Source organism: Bos javanicus, chromosome 7 (genome assembly GCF_032452875.1).
Source record: "Bos javanicus breed banteng chromosome 7, ARS-OSU_banteng_1.0, whole genome shotgun sequence".
Lineage (NCBI taxonomy): Eukaryota > Metazoa > Chordata > Mammalia > Artiodactyla > Bovidae > Bos > Bos javanicus.
Window position 1 is genome coordinate 31,035,874 of NC_083874.1, and position 21,051 is coordinate 31,056,924.

Consider the following 21,051-nt stretch of genomic DNA (forward strand, 5'->3'; position numbering starts at 1 on the left):
AGTATACAGTATGAAGTGTATTTATATAAACAGACACAGACACACACACACAGAGTGTAATTTACTTTCCTTAAGTTGAAAAAAAAAGTTACAAAATGCTATGTGTAATATAATCTCATTATCTCATTTTTAAGAAATCTCTCTTTCTCCCCAAACCCCAGACACACCCCAAGCTAGAAGGATATACTCCAAAATGTTACTCACTCTCCCTAAATTGTCTGAATTTATAAAGTAGTTGAGTTAATTTAGCCATCAGAAAAAAGCTAAATAAAACAAAGCAAGCAAACTGCTTCCAAGTTGGGTATGCTGTGCTGTGCTTAGTCACTCAGTCGTGTCCAACTCTTCGCAACCCCATGGACTGTAGTCCACCAGTTTCCTCTGTCCAGGGGGATTCTCCAGGTAAAAATACTTGAGTGGGTTGCCATGCTGTCCTCCAGGGTATCGTCCCAACAAGGAATTGAACTCAGGTCACCCGAACTGCGAGAATTCTTTACCACCTAGGCCACCAGGGAAGCCCCAGAATTTTGGAATGCATAGCCTTTCCCTTCTCCAGGGGAACTTCCTGACCCAGGAATCGAACCAGGGTTTCCTACATTGCAGGCAGATTCTTTACCAGCTGAGCTACCAGGTAAATAACTTGGTATTTTTTGTATAAAGAGAAAACTGTGTATGGCAACAGCTGATTTACTCCGGACAGAGAAGCATATGCATCAGAATGTGCTTTATTTAAAGTTAAGAAAATAGGTTGAAAGCCATAGGTTCAAGAAGGTAAAATCTGTTTAGAAAACACATATTATTATAGAACTTGAAAAAGTAAATTACACTTATTCTGATTTTAGAGAAGTAAGCAGTATTTACTGATCTCTGTAGTATTCCTGTGGTACTCCCCATTGCCCCCCAAAGATGTCTATCACATCCTAATCCCTGAAAGATGTGATTGTGTTACCTTATGTGATAAAAAGGGAATTAAGGTTGGATTATGGGGTAGGTCCAATCTCACCACATGAGTAACAGTGAAGAGAAGGCAGAAAAGGAGATCAGAGGGACTTAAAGTGTGGTAAGGACTCTACCTGCGGTTGGGGACTTTGATGATGAAGGAAGCGGCTGTGAGCCAAGCAATGCAGTAGCCTCGAGGAGCTGGCAATGACTCTCAGCTGACAGCAAGAAAACAGAGACTTCAGCAAGAAACTGATTCTGCTACATGACCTGAATGAGCAGGAAACAGACTTTCATCTGAGAGTCTCCAGAAAGGAAAGCAGACTGTGAACACACTGATTTTAATCTAGAGAAATTCATTCTGGTATCCTGACCTACAGAACTGTAAGATAAATGTCCATTGTTTTAAACCACTAAGTATGTGGTAATTTGTTACAGGAGTAGAAATCTAAGCATCAAAACTGGTAGCAACTCCCATGAGTCAGAAGGAAGAACTAAACCAATGAGTTGTAAGTGTTCTTAAAAGAGCTGCTGAATCTTCGATGCTGGCTTGAGGAAGTTCAGTCTTCTCCTTGCCAAATGTCACTGCACATCCTCAACAGCTGTCGGCTACCTAAATTTAATTCTGAGAGATCAGATTTGCATAATACTCTTCCACCAGCCCCAGATATTCTCCTTTTCTCAGAAGTGGTCAGTCTTAGTACTAACATTCCATCCCTGCTGCTGCTGCTGCTAAGTCGCTTCAGTCGTGTCTGACTCTGTGCGACCCCATAGACGGCAGCCCACCAGGCTCCCCCGTCCCTGGGATTCTCCAAGCAAGAATACTGGAGTGGGTTGCCATTTCCTTCTCCAATGCATGAAAGTGAAAAGTGAAAGTGAAGTCACTCAGTCGTGTCCGACTCTTAGCAACCCCATGGACTGCAGCCTACCAGGCTCCTCTGTCCATGGGATTTTCTAGGCAAGAGTACTCGAGTGGGGTGCCATTGTCTTCTCCTATTCCATCCCTCCTATTCCATTCCATCCCTAGAAGTCTGTGATCTTATTTTATCTTGCTCATTCTGTGACTCACACACTGAAATAAAGCAGAAGCCAGCAAACTTTTTCCTAAATAGTCAAATATTAAATATTTTAGGCTTGTACACCACAAATTCTGTGTCATAATTACTCAACTCAGCTTATGTAGTTATGAAATCAACACTCAGTAATATGTAAGAAAATGTGTATGGCTCTGTTTCAATAAAACTTTATTTACAAAAACAGGTGGTGGAAAAAAAAAAGCAACAGGTGGTGGGGTAAATTGGGACTCAGTGTATAGTCTATAGTTTGCTGACCCTAATCTAAAGAATAAACAAAAAATATACAGGAGCTTTCTACTTTTCCTACTTTGAAATTTGGTATTGCCTGTCAAGTATTTTAGAAAAACATTAGGTGAGGGATTAAAATAGATGAAGCAAGATTACAGTCTCCTTTTAAAGGGTTTTTAGGTGTCAATGTGAATTATGACACAGTCAAGAAAACTATTTGGAGGCAATTAGGTTGACTGATGAGAGGAATCCCAGGTATGGATGGAGAAAAAAAGGACTCTATTATCTAGATTCTAAAAAAGCCCTCAGAAAGGACTAACAACTTTATAATATATGAGCATGTGAAATATGAATATGTGAAAATATGTGAGCATTTGTCCAGTATGTCTGCTAGGCTGCTCTAACAAATACCACAAGTTGCCTTCCTTAAACAACAGAAGTTTATTTTCTCATAGTTCTGGAGGCTAGCAGTCTGTAACTGAGGTGTTGACAAGGCTGGTTCCTTGGAGGGCTGTGAGGGAGAATTGGCCCTCTGCCTCTCTCCTAGTGTTTGGTGGTTCACTAGCAATCTCTGGCATTCTCTGACTTCTGAATCAATCACCCTGATCTTTGCCTTCCTGTGCACATTATCTTCTCCCTGTGTGTGTCTGTCTCTGTGTCCAGATTTTCCCCTTTTGCAAGGACACCAATCATCTTGGATTGGGCCCAATCCTATGACTTAATTTTCACTTGATTACTTTTGTAAAGACCCATCTCCAAATAAGTTCACATTCCAAAGTCCTAGGGGTTAGGACTCCAACACATCATTTTATGAGGCCACAATTCAACCCATTGACACCTACACTTATAGATCAGGATGTCTGAGAGAGCTGAAGGGTACCATTTCTAAATAATACCTATGTTGATGAAGGACTGGTAAAAATATCCTAGGAGGAAAAGGCGCTCAAGACTGTCTCCCACTCACAATTTTGGACTGAAAAACTAATGTTTCCCATCCTTCCTCGTGCACCTTTTGATGTTATTGGTGCCCTAGAGTCTGAAGGGCAGAGTGGACTAAATAGAGTAAGTGAATTTCTGTTTTAGTTTTGCCAGTCTCACTGAGACACATAGTAAGTACAAAACTAGGGTCTCCAGCATAACCTCTCTTATTTCATATTCTCATTGGCTTGACTACAACTGTCTACAGCCTTCAGCTTGGAGACAGTGGAATAACTGCTGCCTATTAGCGTACATGTGTGTTTTATCCTAGGATCATCAGCACAGAGAGCAGCCAAGACCCTGACCTTGAAGAGTTCTACCAATAAAGCAACTACTACAGCTCAGGAAAGCCTCTCCAACTCTGTGCTGAGAGCCTGAGGGGAAGGTTTTTCAGTCTTTTCTCTGAGTACAAACCTTTAGAAAAAAACATTCCATTGGACTATTTTAAGGTTCCTCTCGATGGATATGTGCATACACTACTGGGGGGAGTATCCACTGGTACAACATTTCTGGAAGGATATTAGGCAGCATCTGTATACAAGTATCATGACAGCAAGGAGATCAAACCAGTCAATCCTAATGGAAATCAACCCTGAATACTCATTGGAAGGCCTGATGCTGAAGCTGAAGCTCCAGTATTTTGGCCACCTGATATGAAGAACTGACTCACTGGAAAAGACCCTGATGCTGGGAAAGACTGAAGGCAAAGAAGAAGAAGGTGGTAGAGGATGAGATGGTTGGATAGCATCACCGATTCTACACACATGACTCGGGCAAACTCTGGGAGACAGTGAGGGGACAGAGACGCTTGGTGTGCTGCAGTCCATGGGGTCACAGAGTCAGACGTGACTTAGTGGTTGAACAACAACAAAAATCCACATGTATGTACCTTTGTTCTGGTAATTCCTTTTCTAGGAACTTCTTTTCAGAAATACCTATACATGTACATAAAGGCATGTGTACAAGTACGTTTGCCTTGACAAGATAACTTCCTGAAGGGAATTAGGAATTTGGGTGCATTTCCCCTTCAGTTACATCCAGACCTTCAAAGCTTGCTTAGCTCACCTGCCCCAAGTGGAGTCTTGTGTAACTGGGCAAAGGATTGTTGGAGAGAAAAGAACCTCTCTAATTTTTAAGTTTAAATTTTTTTCTAGTGAAAGCCTAAACTCATTAGAGACAGTATTCTAGGTACTGACAGGGGAAGGGTGGAGGAGTGCAGAAACTCTTAACCTCTAAGGCACGAGAGCAGAAGCAGAGAGAGAAATGTTTCCCAAGTCTAGTGATGAGCCAGAGGATCTAAGGACTTGTCACTGTTGCATGAATTAAATTCTAACCAGTTAAGGCCTCCCACCAACTACAGATCTTTTTTCACAAGGAAAGAAGAAAAAAATATTTTTTATAACTTCACTTTTCTCCCCTAAAACTTAATTTTTAAGGTCTATTCTCCTAATCTATTACCATTACTTTGAGTGCTATTCTTGATTTTCGATGAGTCCCTTATCAGTATGGCAACGGTCATTTGGCCAATGTATTTTCCAAGGGCTGACCTCTGTCCCCTTAGAGGGGCCTCAGCTCTTAGTCCTTCAACCTGCTTGACCCCCACCCCTCCCAGATAACCTCTCCTTGGGGCCTCCTTTTTTCAAACACATCATAGCAACTTCCCAGCCATGCTCCCCTGACATCTAGTTATGCAATGTGTACCAGCTTTATTATTTCATCAAAAAAAGAACTGGGCTTAACTAGACAAAGAGTGTTTTAAGTAACATCATACTGAGTTCACATTCTGAGGATTTTTCATTCTGAGGATTTGTGAATTGTCTGCTTAATTTTTACAATAAATTTGCGGCAATGGTTACCAGGGTACCTATACTTTCCCAAATATACATTTTTCTTTTTTGAGAAAACTGAGAAACTGGCTCATCTTGAACCTTTCTCTCTCTCACATTCTTTATAATTTGTTGAACTATTAAGGACAGAAGTTTGGAATGATGCCCACATGTGCTTTCTGCGCCCGCTACATCATCTGGGGCCCTAAGATGTGAAGACAGAGAGAGGCTCTCTCCCCTAGTCCACTGTGGCTTAAGTTTCCTGCTGAGGAAGCTTGCTCTGCTTTCTTTTTTTGCTTAAATATCATTTTGCCTCCACAGAGATGGCATCTTCAGCATGAACACCGGCTGTGAGGACTGGGAACGAGGGAAGAAAAGAAGATGAGGAAGACACTAGGCATTCCCGGTACCACCCACGCGAGGGAGCCTTCTGAGGACTGGGCTGACACCTAAGCACGACCTGACCAGCCAGACTGGGTTCTCATGGAACAAGCAGGTCACTCACTCCTTCAGCTGCTTGGTGAGCTTCACCACCTGGGAGGCTAGCGACATGCAGGTCTCCACCACCACCAGGTACCGGGAGCACAGGCTGTGTCCGTGGCGCTCGGCGCTCTGGGAGGGCTTCTCCCCGGCGTGGTTCTGCATAGTGACATTGGCTCCGTACTCAACCAGGGTCTGTTAGAGGAGGCAGAGACATGTGATCCGTTAGGACTTCCCTCTAAATGTTATTTTAAAAAAAATTTTTGGAGTATAGTTGATTTACAATTTTGTTAGTTTCAGGTATGCAGCAAAGTGATTCAATTATATATATATATATATATATATATATATATATATATATATTTATATTTCTTTTTTCCATGTTGCTTTCCATTATGGGTTGTTACAAGATATTGAATATAGAATATAGTTCCCCATGCTACACAGTGAACTCTTGTTGCTTATTATTTTATGTACAGTAGTTAGCATCTGTTACTTTCATACTCCCAAATGTATCCATCCCCCACCTCCTTCTTCCCTTTGGTAACCATAAATTTGTTTCCTATGTTTGTGAGTCTGTTTCCTTTCTGTATACAGAATAATTTGTATTATTTTTTAGATTTCACACATAACTGATATCATATAACTGCTTTTCTCTGACTTACTTAGTATGATATTCTTTAGGTGTGTTCATAAACATTACTTTTTAATGACTGTAACAGAAGGTTGAATGGAACTTCTCCTGTTGTTCCAAAACCAGTCACCAGAGTCCACAGCAGGACAGGGTGGGGGCAAGGAGCCTCCTATACAAAGACGACTTCTAGTGAGACTTTAGCAGTCAGAATCAGATGCCTCCCTTCAGAACCTACAACCACGCAACCGACCAACCTCCTACTATCAACCCCACCCAGCCTCAGAAGGACACTGGGAAGGAGAGGAGGATGTGTTGTCCTTAGGAGTCCTTTCCTTCATGAGATGAGCAGGGCTGTGTCTGCAGTGAGAGGCTCTGTCCCTTTCAGTGGGTGGGCTCATGAATTTAGGGATGCCCCTAAGAAAAAGAAGGAACTTTTTTTACCTGTTCCTTTTTGGGCAGCACACTTGATCTGATGCTGAACCTACCCAGAGATAAAAAGAACAGGAGAGAACTGTCATGGCAGGGGCCCATATTCTCACCATGTGCCTTGGCGAGGATGTGTCTCCATAGATTGAGCAGATGTTGCAGAAGGGAGCATGCTGTGAGCTTATTATCACCCGATGAAAATGGAGAAGGTTCTTTAGCAGCAGGAGGCAGTGGGAAGCAACACCGTGGAGGGTCTTGTATGGGGGGGAGAGTGCAAGGTCTGGGCCGCATCTCCCTGTCAGGTAGCAGTGGGGAGGCTCTAAAGGACCCTCCAAAGACCCCACCCACCACATCCACCAGAGACACAGCCCCTGAAGGCTGCTCCCGAGGATATCAGTGGCAAACCTTAGTGAGCTAAAGAAGCAAGACAACTTTCAGGGAGATGCCATGGCCCCTGCCAGTTAAGCAAAGAGACAGCTGACTTTCTCTCTCCATACTCCCTATTTGTCCTCAACAGTGGATCCCAGGAGAGAGAGGTGAATAGGAGCTAAGGTGGTGTGTAACAAGCCAGTCAAGCTTCTGTCCCAACCTTGTTCCTTCTACCCTGAGCTGATCTGGCTTGGGGAGGAGAATACTTTGAATTAGAAATAAGACTGAGATTGTTCAATTGGTTTGAAGTATATGTTAATAGTCAAACAAAGGCAAAAAGTTAAGGAATCTTGTCAAGGTATCATTAATATAGGGGAGAAAGATTTGAAGGAGCATGGTTGAGACTGTTAATTTTTTTTTCTTTTTACTGTACTTTGGCTTGTGTGATCTTAGATCTCTGATCAGGGATTGAACCTCTGCCCTCACCAATGAAAGCAAAGAGTCCTAACCACCGGTATACCAGGGAATTCCCTGACATCGTTAATTTTTAAAAATTAAAACTTTAGTTTTTATGCTGTGGTGACAATAGACTCCACAAAAAGCTGTCACATCAATATTAATCAACTGGCATAGTCTGATATATTTTTTTGACACTATCAAGATGAGTTTGTAGACCTCCGAATTTATTTTAGTAATAGATAATGTTTTCTCCACAAGAAATAATTGTTATTTTAAAATTCCTAGACTACTCAGACTCAGAGGTCATGAAGGAGCTTCATTTTCCACTCAATTTAGGATTACTCGCCATGAAAAGTCACTGTGCCCTACAGTTACTGCCACTCAGCTCACAAAGCGTCCCCACCCCACACTGAGCTCCCAGAGACACAGCTTAAACACACACTCTTAGCGCTCCCCTTGGCTCCGGCCTCTGCAGTTTTCTTTCCAGTGTTTCCCATACTCAGCTCCCTCCTCACATCATAACGACACTTGCTCACTCCCTTTTCCACTTCCAATCTCTCTGTACCTACTTTTTCTCACACCCAGTGGAGAGACTTACTTCCAAGAGTATCCAAGTTTCCACATCCATGGTGCCTAGTGCCAAAAATATCATTTGTGTTAAGTGGAGATGAACACGCTGAAAGGACAGACTGCCTCTCCTCACATATTAAAAAAAAAAAAAAATTGAAATCTCAAACAGAATTAGTGATATCAGCCAGTTTTATTTGGCTTGCAGTCATTTATTAGCTGATAAAAGTTTACTCTTTTTTACTTTGAGACTATTAAATATGATAGTGTTTTGTTAAACAGAAAAATGAAGTTTTCAGTCTTCGTTCAATTATTTTTCTTCCACAAAAAGCAATGCTACTCCTTTCATCTTTCTGCAGACCCTGGTAGTAATTAAAATTTCTCTCTTTTCTATACATTTTGATTTCTCATCACTCCTTTCACGACTGGGTGTCTTAAATTAGAAGATGCATGCTTTGCCAACAATAGTGGGGAAACTTCTCAGACACTTGGAATATTTCCTGTTAATGTGGCTTTCCACAGAGCAGTTGCATGTGAGGAGACTGTGTAGAGATCTTTTTGCTATTGCCTCTGCATTCTGGTTTTATTCAGCTCTTGTCTCATATTTACAGCTTTTGCATATCTTCTCCTGTCATTTCCTAATCCTCTCTACTTTTCTGAGCAACTGGTTCTCACTGTCCAGTTTTCTCTTTCAGATACAGTCTACCGGCACACAGGAAAACCTTGGTAAGTGCCTGTTAAGTTTGGAATAAAAGAAATATTACCAAATATGGTACAAAAGAGCACTGTTTTCTTAGAGTTCTCAAGTACACATAAGATATTTTGAACTGTATGAATCTGGTGAGGTAAAAGTATTTTCTTTAATCGTGGCCTTCACCCATACATTGTCAATTGTTCTTTTCCTACATTTCAGGCAGATGTGGGAACAAATCCATAGATGTTGGGTCACTTTCAATGAAAAGAATGGTGTGACTGGTCAGACTCTGGTAATGATGATTTATTTTCCTAAAGTAAATTCCAGGCCAGTTCTAAACTTTGTTTCAATTCAAAGCTTTTCCTCTCCTTACACCATCACTGTCCCTCCTCCCCTTCAGCCCCCTCTCTCATTGTTTTGTCAGTCAGGGCCTTACACCTTCTAGCTGAAAAGGCCTATCCAGTTATTTAAAAAAATTTTTTTAAATTGAAGTATAGTTGATTTGCAATGTTGTGTTGGTTTTTGCTATATAGCAAAGTGACTCAGTTATACACATATAGATATTCTTTTTTATATGTTCTTTTCCATTATGGTTTATCACAAGATACTAAAAATAGTTCCCCATGCTGTACAGGCAGGTGGGAGAGGGAAGGCCTGGGAGTTTGGGATTAGCAGATGTTAAACTATTACATATAGGAGGCCTGCCCAGTTTTCACATTCACGTGCTCCTCTCAGGACCCCCCACCATGCACTGTGAGGGTGGCAGCCCTGGTGTGGCTCAGCTCTGGGCAGCTCTGCGTTCAGCTGCGGGATGAGATGCCAACCCTTCTTCTCGTAGGAAGCCTGTACTCTCTAAGCAGCCCTCTTGGAGGTCCCCTCAGGTGGCTGGGGCAGGGAAATGCCACCTCCCGTGGCTCCACTCCCCAATCTCTTTCCATCACTACACACATAAGACACAGTAAAATTCTCCAGGTATGTTTGGCTAGAAGGGTGAGGCCACCTGAGGCTGTTGGGTGGACTGGCTAGCCAATCAGGGCCCTGACGAGCCTGCCCTCGGGCTGAGGGGGTCTATGTCAAGGGCTTCCTAGAATCAGTTCTGGGCTTTTTGAATGTATTCAAGAAGCTCAGTCCTACTACAAAGAAAGGGAGAAAACCACAGGACCCTCTCTCCCCAGCCTACTACCTGCTGTGTGTGTGTTTAGTCGCTCAGTCGTGTCTGACTCTGCGACCCCATGGACTATAGCCAGACTCTGTGATTCCCTTATCTATGGGGTTATCCCAGCAAGAACGCTGGAGTGGGTTGTCATGCTCTCCTCCAGGGGATCTTCCCCACTGAGGGACACAACTTGCGTCTCTTGTGTCTCCACTGTGTCATACTGCTTGATACTCTAAGGAATTTTTCTAATTGTTTCCTGAAAATTCAATTCTGTTTTTTAGACACTTGGGAAGGCAAAGTGTGCTAACAGCAGCAGGCATGGCCACCTGCCATGTGACAGTCTGAGCGATGTCCGTCTGACAGGGGTTTTCTGCTATCTTGAGAACACAGGGTGCTTAACATCTACTGTCCTCAGCACTGGGGTTTTCAGGCAAGGCTGAAAGGGCAAGAAGAGACCCTGTCAGCACCCTGTGACATGCAAGGAGAGACCCAGACAGCTATTCATGCCCATGCTCGTGTGCACTTCTGGAAATACAAATATATCAATTTGATTCTTCTATTATCCACTAAAGAGACAAAGTTGATCTAATCTAGACATTCTCCGAGGGAACTAAATTCCCATTTTCTGCTTTACTACTTGTTGCACTCTCTTCTCCAGAGAAGCAGGGCCCGTGTACCTGTATGCACCCGAGGTAGCCATGCTGTGAGGCCACATGAACAGCACTGTTGCCATCTTGGTCCACTTCATCCAGCGAGATGCCCTGCTCTTGCATGAACTGAAGAAGCCAGAGCAGAATCTTCTCCTATAGACACAAGGACAAGTTGGAATTAATAGGCTGTCATTTAGAGCCAAATGATTGGAAAAGACCCTGATGCTGGGAAAGATCAAAGGTAGGAGGAGAAGTAGGTGACAGAGGATGCAATGGTTGGATGGCATCACCAATTCAATGGACATGGTTTGAGGAAACTCCAGGAGATGATGAACGACAGGGAAGCCTGGTGTGCTGCAGTCCATGGGGTTGCAAAGAGTCAGACATGACTGAGCAGCTGAACAACATGTAAAGAAGCCTAATAAAAAGAGGAAAATAAAAATCTAACATGTGAAGCTTAGATATAGCCAAGCTTACCCTATGAAGAGAACATTTCCATTCTGTATGAACTGAAAATTGATGCATCTCTGACTAAAGTCAATGAAAGAGAATTGTGCTGAGAATTCAAAGAGCAGAAAGTTATCTCAGAAATGCTCTTGTTTTGCTTCCATATTCTTCAGGTGGAAAAACGGATTCAGAGAAAGTTTGAGCATCTCCTCAAAGTTACACAGTGAGACGGAGTCAATGCTGGAACCAGAATCCAAGTCTTTTGATTTCAAGGCAAGTCTGTTAAATTATCTGGTAGCTTTAAGAATATTATAAAACCTTGAACTATTGAGATAACTAGTTTCTACTTTAAGTTAATCACACTTCAACTATGACTTTGTAATCTCACACCTTTCAATCAACAGGCTTCCAAAAAGGGGAAACATATAAAGTTGTTAGGCATAAGATAACCACACTGAAATGAAACTGGGACCCTCTTGATTTTTCTGATCAAATGGTGGCGGTATTTGAAAGGTAAAGCTTTCTCTTCTATGTTAAAGAGCACCAAACCTCTGAACACAACCTTTCCAAAGCAAAGACACAGAAGAGTCAGTGCGTGTTGTCATAACCTGTTTGCATTTTACCCACTGAGTCTTTTGTGGTATTTTCATGTTATGTTTAGTCTCAGGAGAAAGCAGGGGGATGGGATTTCAGGGTTTTAAAATAGAAAAATTAAATATAATGCTAAAAAAATACGAGAGTGGTAAAAATAACAGCATGAAATTTAGTGGGTGGAATTTGACATTTAAAAAGATGATCATGCCTTTCAAAGAGCCTTGAACCTCTCCTTAGCCTTTTATAGGATTTTTTCCCAGTTATTTGCTCGGACTGTTCATGAACTTTTATACTTTTCTGGATTAAATTTGCCTGCACCTTCTGAACATGCCAACTAATCTGCTAAAGGAATGTTGGATCAAAACAGCCAACTCCTTTCATGTTTCTCCCCTCATGTGGGGAACGGGGCACTGTTTATGAAAGCAACTGTGATATCAGGGAGAGACCGAATATTTGCACCACACTTTTTTTCACAGGAGCAAGCTGAAAGTAAGCCCTCCAAAGAAAAAGAACAGAAAATGTAGTTAATAGCTGCAACCAAGAATGTATCCTGGCAAAGCAGGGTGAGCGTTAGCTGCAAAAACAGACAGACCTTGTAGGAAGGGGAAATCCTCCATGTCCTGAGAGAATGAGGTGGGGCAGAAACCCGAGGCCACGGCTGGGTGGCTGGAGGTGGATAAAAAAGAGGCCTAAGTGCTCTCTTCTTCAGAGGCAAACAAAGAAAGAAAGTTGAAACTGATACCAGAGCAAGTGATGTTTCAAATGTATAAGGTAGAACAACTTCTGTTACTTTTCCTATTTTAGGGGAAAAAAAAAAATTGAATTATCTTAATTTGGAGACAGATGACTAATTCATTTTTATTGAAGTACAGTTGCTATACAATGTTGTTAGTTTCTACTGTTCAGCAGAATGAATCAGTTATACATATATATGTATATTCCCTTTCTAAGATTTCCTTCCTATTTAGGTCACCACAGAGCCTTGAGTAGAGGTCCCATGCTATACAGTAGGTTCTCATTAATTATCTATTTTATACATAGTAGTGTATGTTCTTGCCTGGAGAATCCCATGGACAGGGGAGCCTGGTAGGCTGCAGTCCATGGGGTTGCTAAGAGTTGGACACGACTGAGCGACTTCACTTTGACTTTTCACTTTCATGCATTGGAGAAGGAAATGGCAACCCACTCCAGTGTTCTTGCCTGGAGAATCCCAGGGACGGGGGAGCCTGGTGGGCTGCCGTCTATGGGGTTGCACAGAGTCAGACATGACTGAAGCAACTTAGCAGCAGCAGCAGCAGTGTATGTATATGTCAACCCCAAACCCCCATTCATCCTCTCTCCCTCCTAGTATCCATAAGTTTGTTCTCTATATCTGTGTCTCTATTTGTTTTGCAAATAAGGTTATCTGTACCATTTTTCTAGATTCCACATATAAATGATATTATACGATACTTGTTTTTCTCATTCTGACTTACTTCACTCTGTATGACTGTCTCTAGGTTTATCCATGTCTCTGCAAATGGCAGTACTTCATTCCTTTTCGTGGCTGAGTCATATTTCATTGTATATATGTATCACATCTTCTTTATCCATTCATCTGTTGATAGACGTTTAGGTTGTTTCCATGTCCTAGCTGATGTAAATAGGTGCTGCTGTGAACACGGGGGTGCATGTATCTTTTTAAATTATGGTTTTATCTGAGTATATCCCAAGAGTGGGATTGCTGGATCATATGGTAGTTGTATTTTTAGTTTTCTTCAGAATCTCGATACTGTTCTCCACAGTGGCTGCATCAACTTATATTCCCATCAACAGTGTGGGAGGGTTCTCTTCTCCTCCATATCTTTCCAGCATCTGAATCATGTGATCTTAACTCCTAAAAAGATCTGGATGAGTGGGTATATCTCAAGATCAAGGACATGACCAACTGGTTAGAAGTCAACGTCTAAGAAATATCAAGAGGGCAATTTGCTGTGCCTTTGCTGGTGAAAAGGACAGCCCTGCTATCTTCAATGGCAAGCTTGTGGTGACTTGGTTTGCTCCATGATATTAAACACTAAGATTGTTAAGTGGGAGAGATTTTAGTGAATCATCCAATTCAAACTCTTATTTTACAAATCAGACAACTGAAAAAAACAACTGGATATTCTCGGATATTCCAGCAGCTTCTTTAGCAAGTAAAGTTCAGAGGGGTTCAAGATAATCAGAAATACTTTATATGTACGTTCTTGTCAGGCACACTTTCATGTTTTCCAGACTCAATTAAATATCATAATGGATGTGTGTGTGCTCCACATGCACAGAAAATGCCCTTTACTATAATTCACAGTGTTTTTACTTCTGTTGTTGCTCAGACACCAAATCATCTCTGACTCCTTGTGATTCCATGGACTGCAGCACACCAGGCTTCTTTGTCTTTCACTGTCTCCCAGAGTTTGCTCAAATTCATGTCCATGGAATCAGTGATGCCATCGAACCATCTCATGCGCTGTCATCCCCTTCTCCTGCCTTCAATCTTTTCCAGCACCAGAGTCTTTTGCAGTGAGTTGGCTCTTCCCATCAGGTGGCCAAAGTATTGGACTTCAGCATCAGTCCTTCCAATGAAAATTCAGGGCTGGTTTCCTTTAGGATTGACTGGGTTGATCTCCTTGCAGTCCAAGGGACTCTCAAGAGTCTTCTCTAGCACCACAATTCAAAAGCATGAATTCTTTGGCAGTCAGTCTTCTTTATGGTTCAACTCTCATGTTCAGATATAACTACTGGAAAAACCATAGCTTTGACTATATGGACCTTTGCTGGCAAAGTGATGTCTCTGCTTTTCAATACGCTGTCTATGTCTGCCATAGCTTTTCTTCCAAGGACTAAGTGTCTTTTAATTTTGTGGGTGCAATCACTGTCTGTAGTGATTTTGGAGCCCAAGAAAATAAAATCTGTCACTGTTTCCACTTTTTATCCATCTGTTTGCCATTAAATGATGGGACCAGATGCCAGGATCTTAGTATTAGGCCAGCTTTTTCCCTCTCCTCTTTCACCTTCATCAAGAAGGTCTTTAGTTTCTCTTTTCTTTCTGCCATTAGAGTGGTGTCATCTGCATATCCAAGGTTTGATAATTTTAGTAATAGAGTTAGAGGAAATATAATACTACATTCCATAAGAGCAGGAATTTTCCCTTTATAGAAATCTGGGGAAGAACCTATAGAGACCTGGACTTTACAGGGGCTTGATGCCTTGGGAGAACAGGACAAGGTCTGTGTAAGGCAGGAGGTGCCTTGGCTCCTGGGGCTCTCCCCGTCAAGTGTAGTCCATACTGTTATGATAACCTGCTGCTTTTCTTAGGATGACCTGGATATTTCTTCCTTATAATTATTCTTCCCAAATTCAATATGCAAGACTTTAATCAAGGAAGACCCATTATCTTAATTCAGGTTAGTTGCTCCGTGGTGTCTGGCTCTTTGTGACCCCATGGATTGTAGCCCACCAGGCTCCTCTGTTCAAGAAACTCAAACTCTGGGAGATAGTGAAGGACAGGGAAGCCTGGCGTGCTGCAGGCCATGGGGTCATAAAGAGCTGGACACATCTAAATGACTGAGCAACAGCAGCAACAACATTATCCTATTGTTTAAAACAATGTAGGTCTTTGCCCAGCAGGTCAAATTCAGTTTCCTATGCTGCAGTTGACACTTTAATAAGCTATGCAACTGGCCGCACCGTCCCTGGTGGCTCAGATGGTAAAGAGTCTGCCTGAAGTGTGGGAGACCTGGGTTTGATCCCTGGGTTGGGAAGATCCCTTAGAGAAGGAAATGGCAACCCACTCCAGTATTCTTGTCTGGAAAATCCCATGGATGGAGGAGCCTGGTGAACTACAACCCATGGGGTTACCAAGAGTCAGACATGACTGAACAACTTCACTTTCACTTTATGCAACTGGCCTGTTTACTGAGAAGTTATATGGAAACGACCATCTCCCTATGATACTGTGCAGAGAGGCACTGCTCAAAGGGATGGGCTGATTATCCACTTGGTTTCACAACCAGAGTTTAGGATTTCTGAGATGGCATGGAGATGGTTAGAATCCCTTGATTTGGGTAAAGCATGTTTAGCATCTTGGAGAAAAAAACAGCAACCCACTCCAGTGTTCTTGCTTGGAGAATCCCATGGACAGAGGGGCCTGGTGGGCTACTGTTCATGGGATCACAAAGAGTCGGACACAATGTTGGCCACAATGGGCTGAGTGACTAAGCACAATGTTTAGCATCCACTCTCCTAGAAATGCTTTCTGCTCTGATTCTGGAAAACATGCAGAGACCCACAGTCCTACAGTTTAAACAGTGACTTATTTGACAAATATCCAGTAAAGAGAAGAGATACAGCTACTTTCTCCAACTAAGATGACCCTGTGAATGTATATCACATATAAATATATATCCATGATGCCTAGCTCTTCTTTTAGACCTTTAGTGTGTTCTCCCCACCTCCCCAGTGACCCCACCCCTGCTGTGTGTGTGTGTGTGTGAGTGTGTGTGTGTGTGTGAGAGAGAGAGAGAGCGCGGGTGGGGGATATTAAAGAATATAACTTCAGACCTTCATGTTCCCATAGGTATTGCTTTTAGAGAACATCCAATGTAATCACATGGATGACGCAGTTCTGTATTATTTCTGTTTTACAGATTGCCTCTCCAACTGACATGCCATCCAATCACCTATATCTATTATATCTACCCATTCAATGTTCATCTAATGAATGAAAACTTACTTTATGTACTAGTTTCCTCTTCTGGGGATTCTCTGCTCTTTTGATAACCTGTTTTAATGTTTTTTGTGCATTCTTAAAGGCAATGGAACTTCTTTATAGAGGCAATTAATACATGTAATTTATGAACTTTGCTGGACAGTCTAGTTAAAAATGTAATTGAAAAGGATGCCACAGGTGCATTACTGCTATCAATAAAATCTCTATAGTTTTGTTACAACTGTAAGTTCTAAAGGAGGCAATTTTGTCTGTGATTATAAGTCATCAAATCTAACAAGCCATCAATTGTAAGATTCATTCCAGTTTTTGAGATGCTAAAATGTGAAGAAAAAAAAAAAAGGCCAGCAATAGTTCCATATTGTCACTTATTGTAAAATTAATGTAGAATCTAGAAACAGTAAAATGTGAAAAAATAATACATCTAAGAATTGACTGAACAGGTTTAGGACTTCCCTGGTGGCTCAGACAGTAAAGAATCTGCCTGCCAATGCAGAAGACCCAGGTTCTATCCCTGGGTTGGGAAGACACCCTGGAGAAGGGAATGGCAACCCACTCCAGTATTCTTGCCTAAGAATTCCATGGACAGAGGAGCCTGGTGGGCTACAGTCCATGGGGTCACATAGAGTCAGACACCACTGAGTGATTAACACACACACAGAGGTTTTAGGCTGAAAAAAATTTTTTGCCAAACTTATCTTATACTTTACTTATAGGTAATTAAACAATATTTATAGCAATAAAAATCATAAATTGGAAGGTATCCAATAACCATTATAGCTGACATTTACCTAGTGTCTACTACAGGCTTCCTGTGACTTTTCTCATTTGGATCTCAGAGCAACCCTGTTAAGAAAGTTGTATTATCTCCATTCTAAAGATGAGAAAACTGAGGTCCAGGGAGACATTTTCTTATCTTTTCTTTTAAAATAAAGAAATATATATATATAAGGCTCCTGGGCTAGTAAGGGTAGGGCTAGGATTTAAACTCAGACTGAGGAGCTAACGTCCTGTGTCTTCTGTGTATGAATATCCACCACGGCTCATGACCCATGACCCCTGACTCCATAAAGGACGTGCTCCTTTGGCACCCCTTGGGTCACAGAAATCACGTTAACTGCCTGTCAGTCTGTGGGTTGTGAAGCTCTGTGCTGGTTATGCTTTTTCAAAGGCCTTGGAGAGCAGATTCTTGCTTGTGCCGATCAAAGGTTTTTCTGTGCCTTTCATCTGCAATCGTAGCACTTTCAGTGTTGTTTACTTATTTCTGCCCCATGACAACAAAATAATAAAGTCAACAGAATATTTCTCCTTTTAAAAGTAAACTGTGGAAAAACTATAACACAGCCTGTGGAAGCAACCCCCTCACCAGCAGGCCCGTCACCATTCATGACCATTCGGAGGAATTCTGAGCCTTTTGTGAAAAAGTGACTTTTATTTTTTTAATCTGATCAGGTCAAACATTTAAAATGGAGAATGAACATCACATAGGCAAGTGTGTTCTTTCTCAGTAAATGCTTAATGCTGTGATGCCTGCTGTTTCCATAGCAGAACTTCTTGACCAAAAGTCACATTAAAGGTTTAGAAACAAAATGAGAAGTTTGATGTTCAAACAGTGACCAACACGCCAAACAGGCCGGAGCCCCCAAGCATGTGAGGGCGAGAGCTTCACTGGGACCCTGAAGGAGACCATCTGAGCTTTCATATTTGAATAAAACAGTCCAACTTACACAGGCGGTAGCTTTGACTTGAGATCATTCTGTCTCGATGGTTTCACCAGCAGCATCTCTCCCTCGGGACAGCAAAGCAGGCCCATCTGAACATGCGCCCCTCTCTTTCCCTGAGTGTCCCTCACGCATTCACCTTCATGCTCCCCATGGCTGGTTCTGCTAAGTACTATCAGACAATGAAGTAATTGCCCCCTCTGAGACTTTGTGTGTCAAGAGGAGGAAAATCAATTCCTGTTACCCAAAGATCTATCACTCCAGGAGACCACTAAAAACTGCTGGCTACCCCATGGTTCTGGAGTCCTTACAGTTAATTTTTTACCAGAAAAAGGATGCCAACTGTGAGTCAAATGAAGCCCATTCTTTTAAGAATCTATAGGAGGGGCAGAGGGTAACCAAAATAAACCAGGAGAGAAATTTTCCTCTGTACTATCCTTTCCAAAAGGTATTTACTGAAGAAACAAAAGCAGAACACACTCAAGTGCCTGCTCCACGTAGAAAAACCTGCATGTGCTGAAGCCATTAGAAAACTGTTCAGTAACAGTCTTCCTTGTGAAAATATTAGGCTTGCGATGGTTCCAAGCTCAGCATCTCCACGGGTTATCTGTTACATAAGTGGCTGCAGCAGACGTAGGATGGCTGCGCTGAGCTTGCAGTCCTAATGGGTGTCTACATTTTCCACTTGGGTAGGAATGCTCTCCTGAAAGCACTGCTGGGTACTCTGCTCAGAGCTGTACTTGAGGTCATTAAAAATGCTTATCAACTTGAAATAACAATCTGAAGACTGATACTAACATGAAGCAAATGTTTGACATGGCTCTTCGCAAAGGTCACTAATTTCTGTATTTTCCTCTTCTCCAGCCAAATAAACCACACTGTCACCTGACCAAATCCCAGAAATGGCACTTTCTTTTGTTTTATCCCAATGGCTTCAAAGTTATGAGATGCCTGCTGTGAGAGTTGAAGAGAGAAACTGGCACCTATAAGCAACATTTCCCAGGACAAAGAATACCAGATGCCCTATTATTGACTTAAAGTCTCAGAACAGCAAGGCAATCCTTCCCTCCTTTTCTTTGGCAAGCTCTTCCAAAACTGCAGTCAGCTTTTCCACTGATATCTGAAACTCCTCTTTACATAAGCATATGAAATCAGGGGTGTGAAACAATTATTCAGACAATTTGAGAATAAATAAAATTTCATCTTATACTGAGAATGATTTATGAGGACTATTTGTCTTCATAATTCTTGTGGTCATTTGAAAATTCTATTCTCCCCTCTGCTGGCCTAAGCCAAAAAAGAGCATCTTTAGCAAATACTTATTAATTCTTATGGTAGTTCATAGAACACCACGGCTGGGGCTCATAAGTGTAATACACAAAGAAAATGAAGCAATTACTTCAAAGACAGTGGCTTTTACAAATTTTAAATGTTCTTGCTTCTTTCTTCGTTCCATAAATTTAGTACCATGAGCTGTGTTTAAGATACTCCAAATATCACAACATATTGTTAGATAGAATTATTAAAAAAAAAAAAAAAAGGACTTCTGCAGCTATATCGGTTCCATTGCAAACAAGCTACACAAATTTACACGGATGGAGGAAAAAACAGAATCTGGCCTCAAAGTCAAAGGACCTGAGTTGAGATTCAGCCTTTGCTCTTACCGGCCACTAGACCATATGTCAACCACTTAAACGACTTTCTGTCTTCAGTCTCCTCATCTATAGACTAGGGATAAAAACAACAGAATCCAATAACGTTGTTTTAATGACTAAGTCAGATAATGTACACAAAAGTCCAATGGCATGGTGCTTGGTATGTATAGGAAACAGTACATATATATATTAATTGAAGTTACCATGGCATATTATAAAGTATCACCTAACATGAACCCCACTAAAGAAAGGCTGTGGCAATATTCTGAGTCTATTTATAAATTTGAGATTTTTATGCTCGAAAAAGTATAATCTCTTGTTGACAACACCACAATTTACTGCCACTGGGAAAGTTTACGAAGCCAAAGGGATACGGTTATAAGAATGAGAAGCAATTTTCTTTGCCACAAACAAATGTGATTAAATCTATTTTAATGCACTGCTGACTTTATTTATATTTTCTTAAGGCTGAGATTGGCATTTTGTGGTTCCAGTTTTTTTTAAAGATTATTTATACTCATCCTTCCCAAAGGGAGTTAGTGATGATTTTTTACTGTATACACTGGATTGTAATCTGTGTACATCAATTACTCACACTGGGATTTCCTAATGTAGAAACTGACTGTAACTGAGACTCACTTCGTTTGCATGATTGCTCATCTATTTTTTTTTAATTCTCTAATTCTTTGTTGAAGATGATAAAACAAGCTTTGAATACATAAACAAACATAAATAGAAAAACTCAATGTTGTAATTATTACCAAATTAATCTGAAAGTAAAATTTAGCAATGACAATTAAAATCCCAATAAAGATGGTTTAACTGAATACGAACAGCCTGTTTTAGAAAAGAAAACATGTACAAATATTTAAGAAAATTTTAGGTAAGTGATTGCTTTGCTTATCTTTAATGGAGCAAGACTTCCTCAATTAATGTCTTACTAAAGATTTGCTTTTTAATTTTGGGTTCAAGAAAATATATCATTTTTCCTTTCCATAAAAGTTAAATTTGTTTATTGTAGGAAATTTGGAAAGAAGTGAAAAACATAAAAAAAGAAAATAAAAGTCACTTATAATTCTGAGTGATAATTACTATAAACATGTGGAGACAGTTTTTTTTTTTCCTAGTTTTATTATTCATTTCTCTTTCTCTCTCTTCAAAATTCAAAGTTGGTGCCAAATTACAGGAACAGTTTTGTATCATATATTTTAACTGAATATTATATAATGAATATTTTTCTGAAAAATTCTGTCATATGAATGTCTCATTATTTATCCAATGTTCTATCATGAAATATCTAGGTTTAACACATTTTTTTCCTACAAAAAATGCTACAATGAATATCATTGCCTATAAATCTTTGAATATATCTTTGATGATTTTTTAGGTTTGGATTTTGATATATTAA

At 40.9% G+C, this 21,051-nt stretch overlaps 1 protein-coding gene across 8 annotated transcripts in view; it reads right to left on the reverse strand.

Annotated features, from left to right (window-relative positions):
* SNCAIP (synuclein alpha interacting protein) overlaps positions 1-21,051 on the reverse strand; it is a 261,734-nt gene that overhangs the window by 15,738 nt on the left and 224,945 nt on the right. For all 8 annotated transcript variants that reach the window (XM_061422961.1, XM_061422963.1, XM_061422964.1 and 5 more), the window contains 2 exons: positions 10,507-10,632; positions 5,550-5,719 (listed from right to left, as the gene is read on the reverse strand). In XM_061422961.1, the coding sequence (XP_061278945.1) occupies positions 5,550-5,719; positions 10,507-10,632 (296 nt within the window). The remainder of the gene's footprint in view (positions 1-5,549; positions 5,720-10,506; positions 10,633-21,051) is intronic.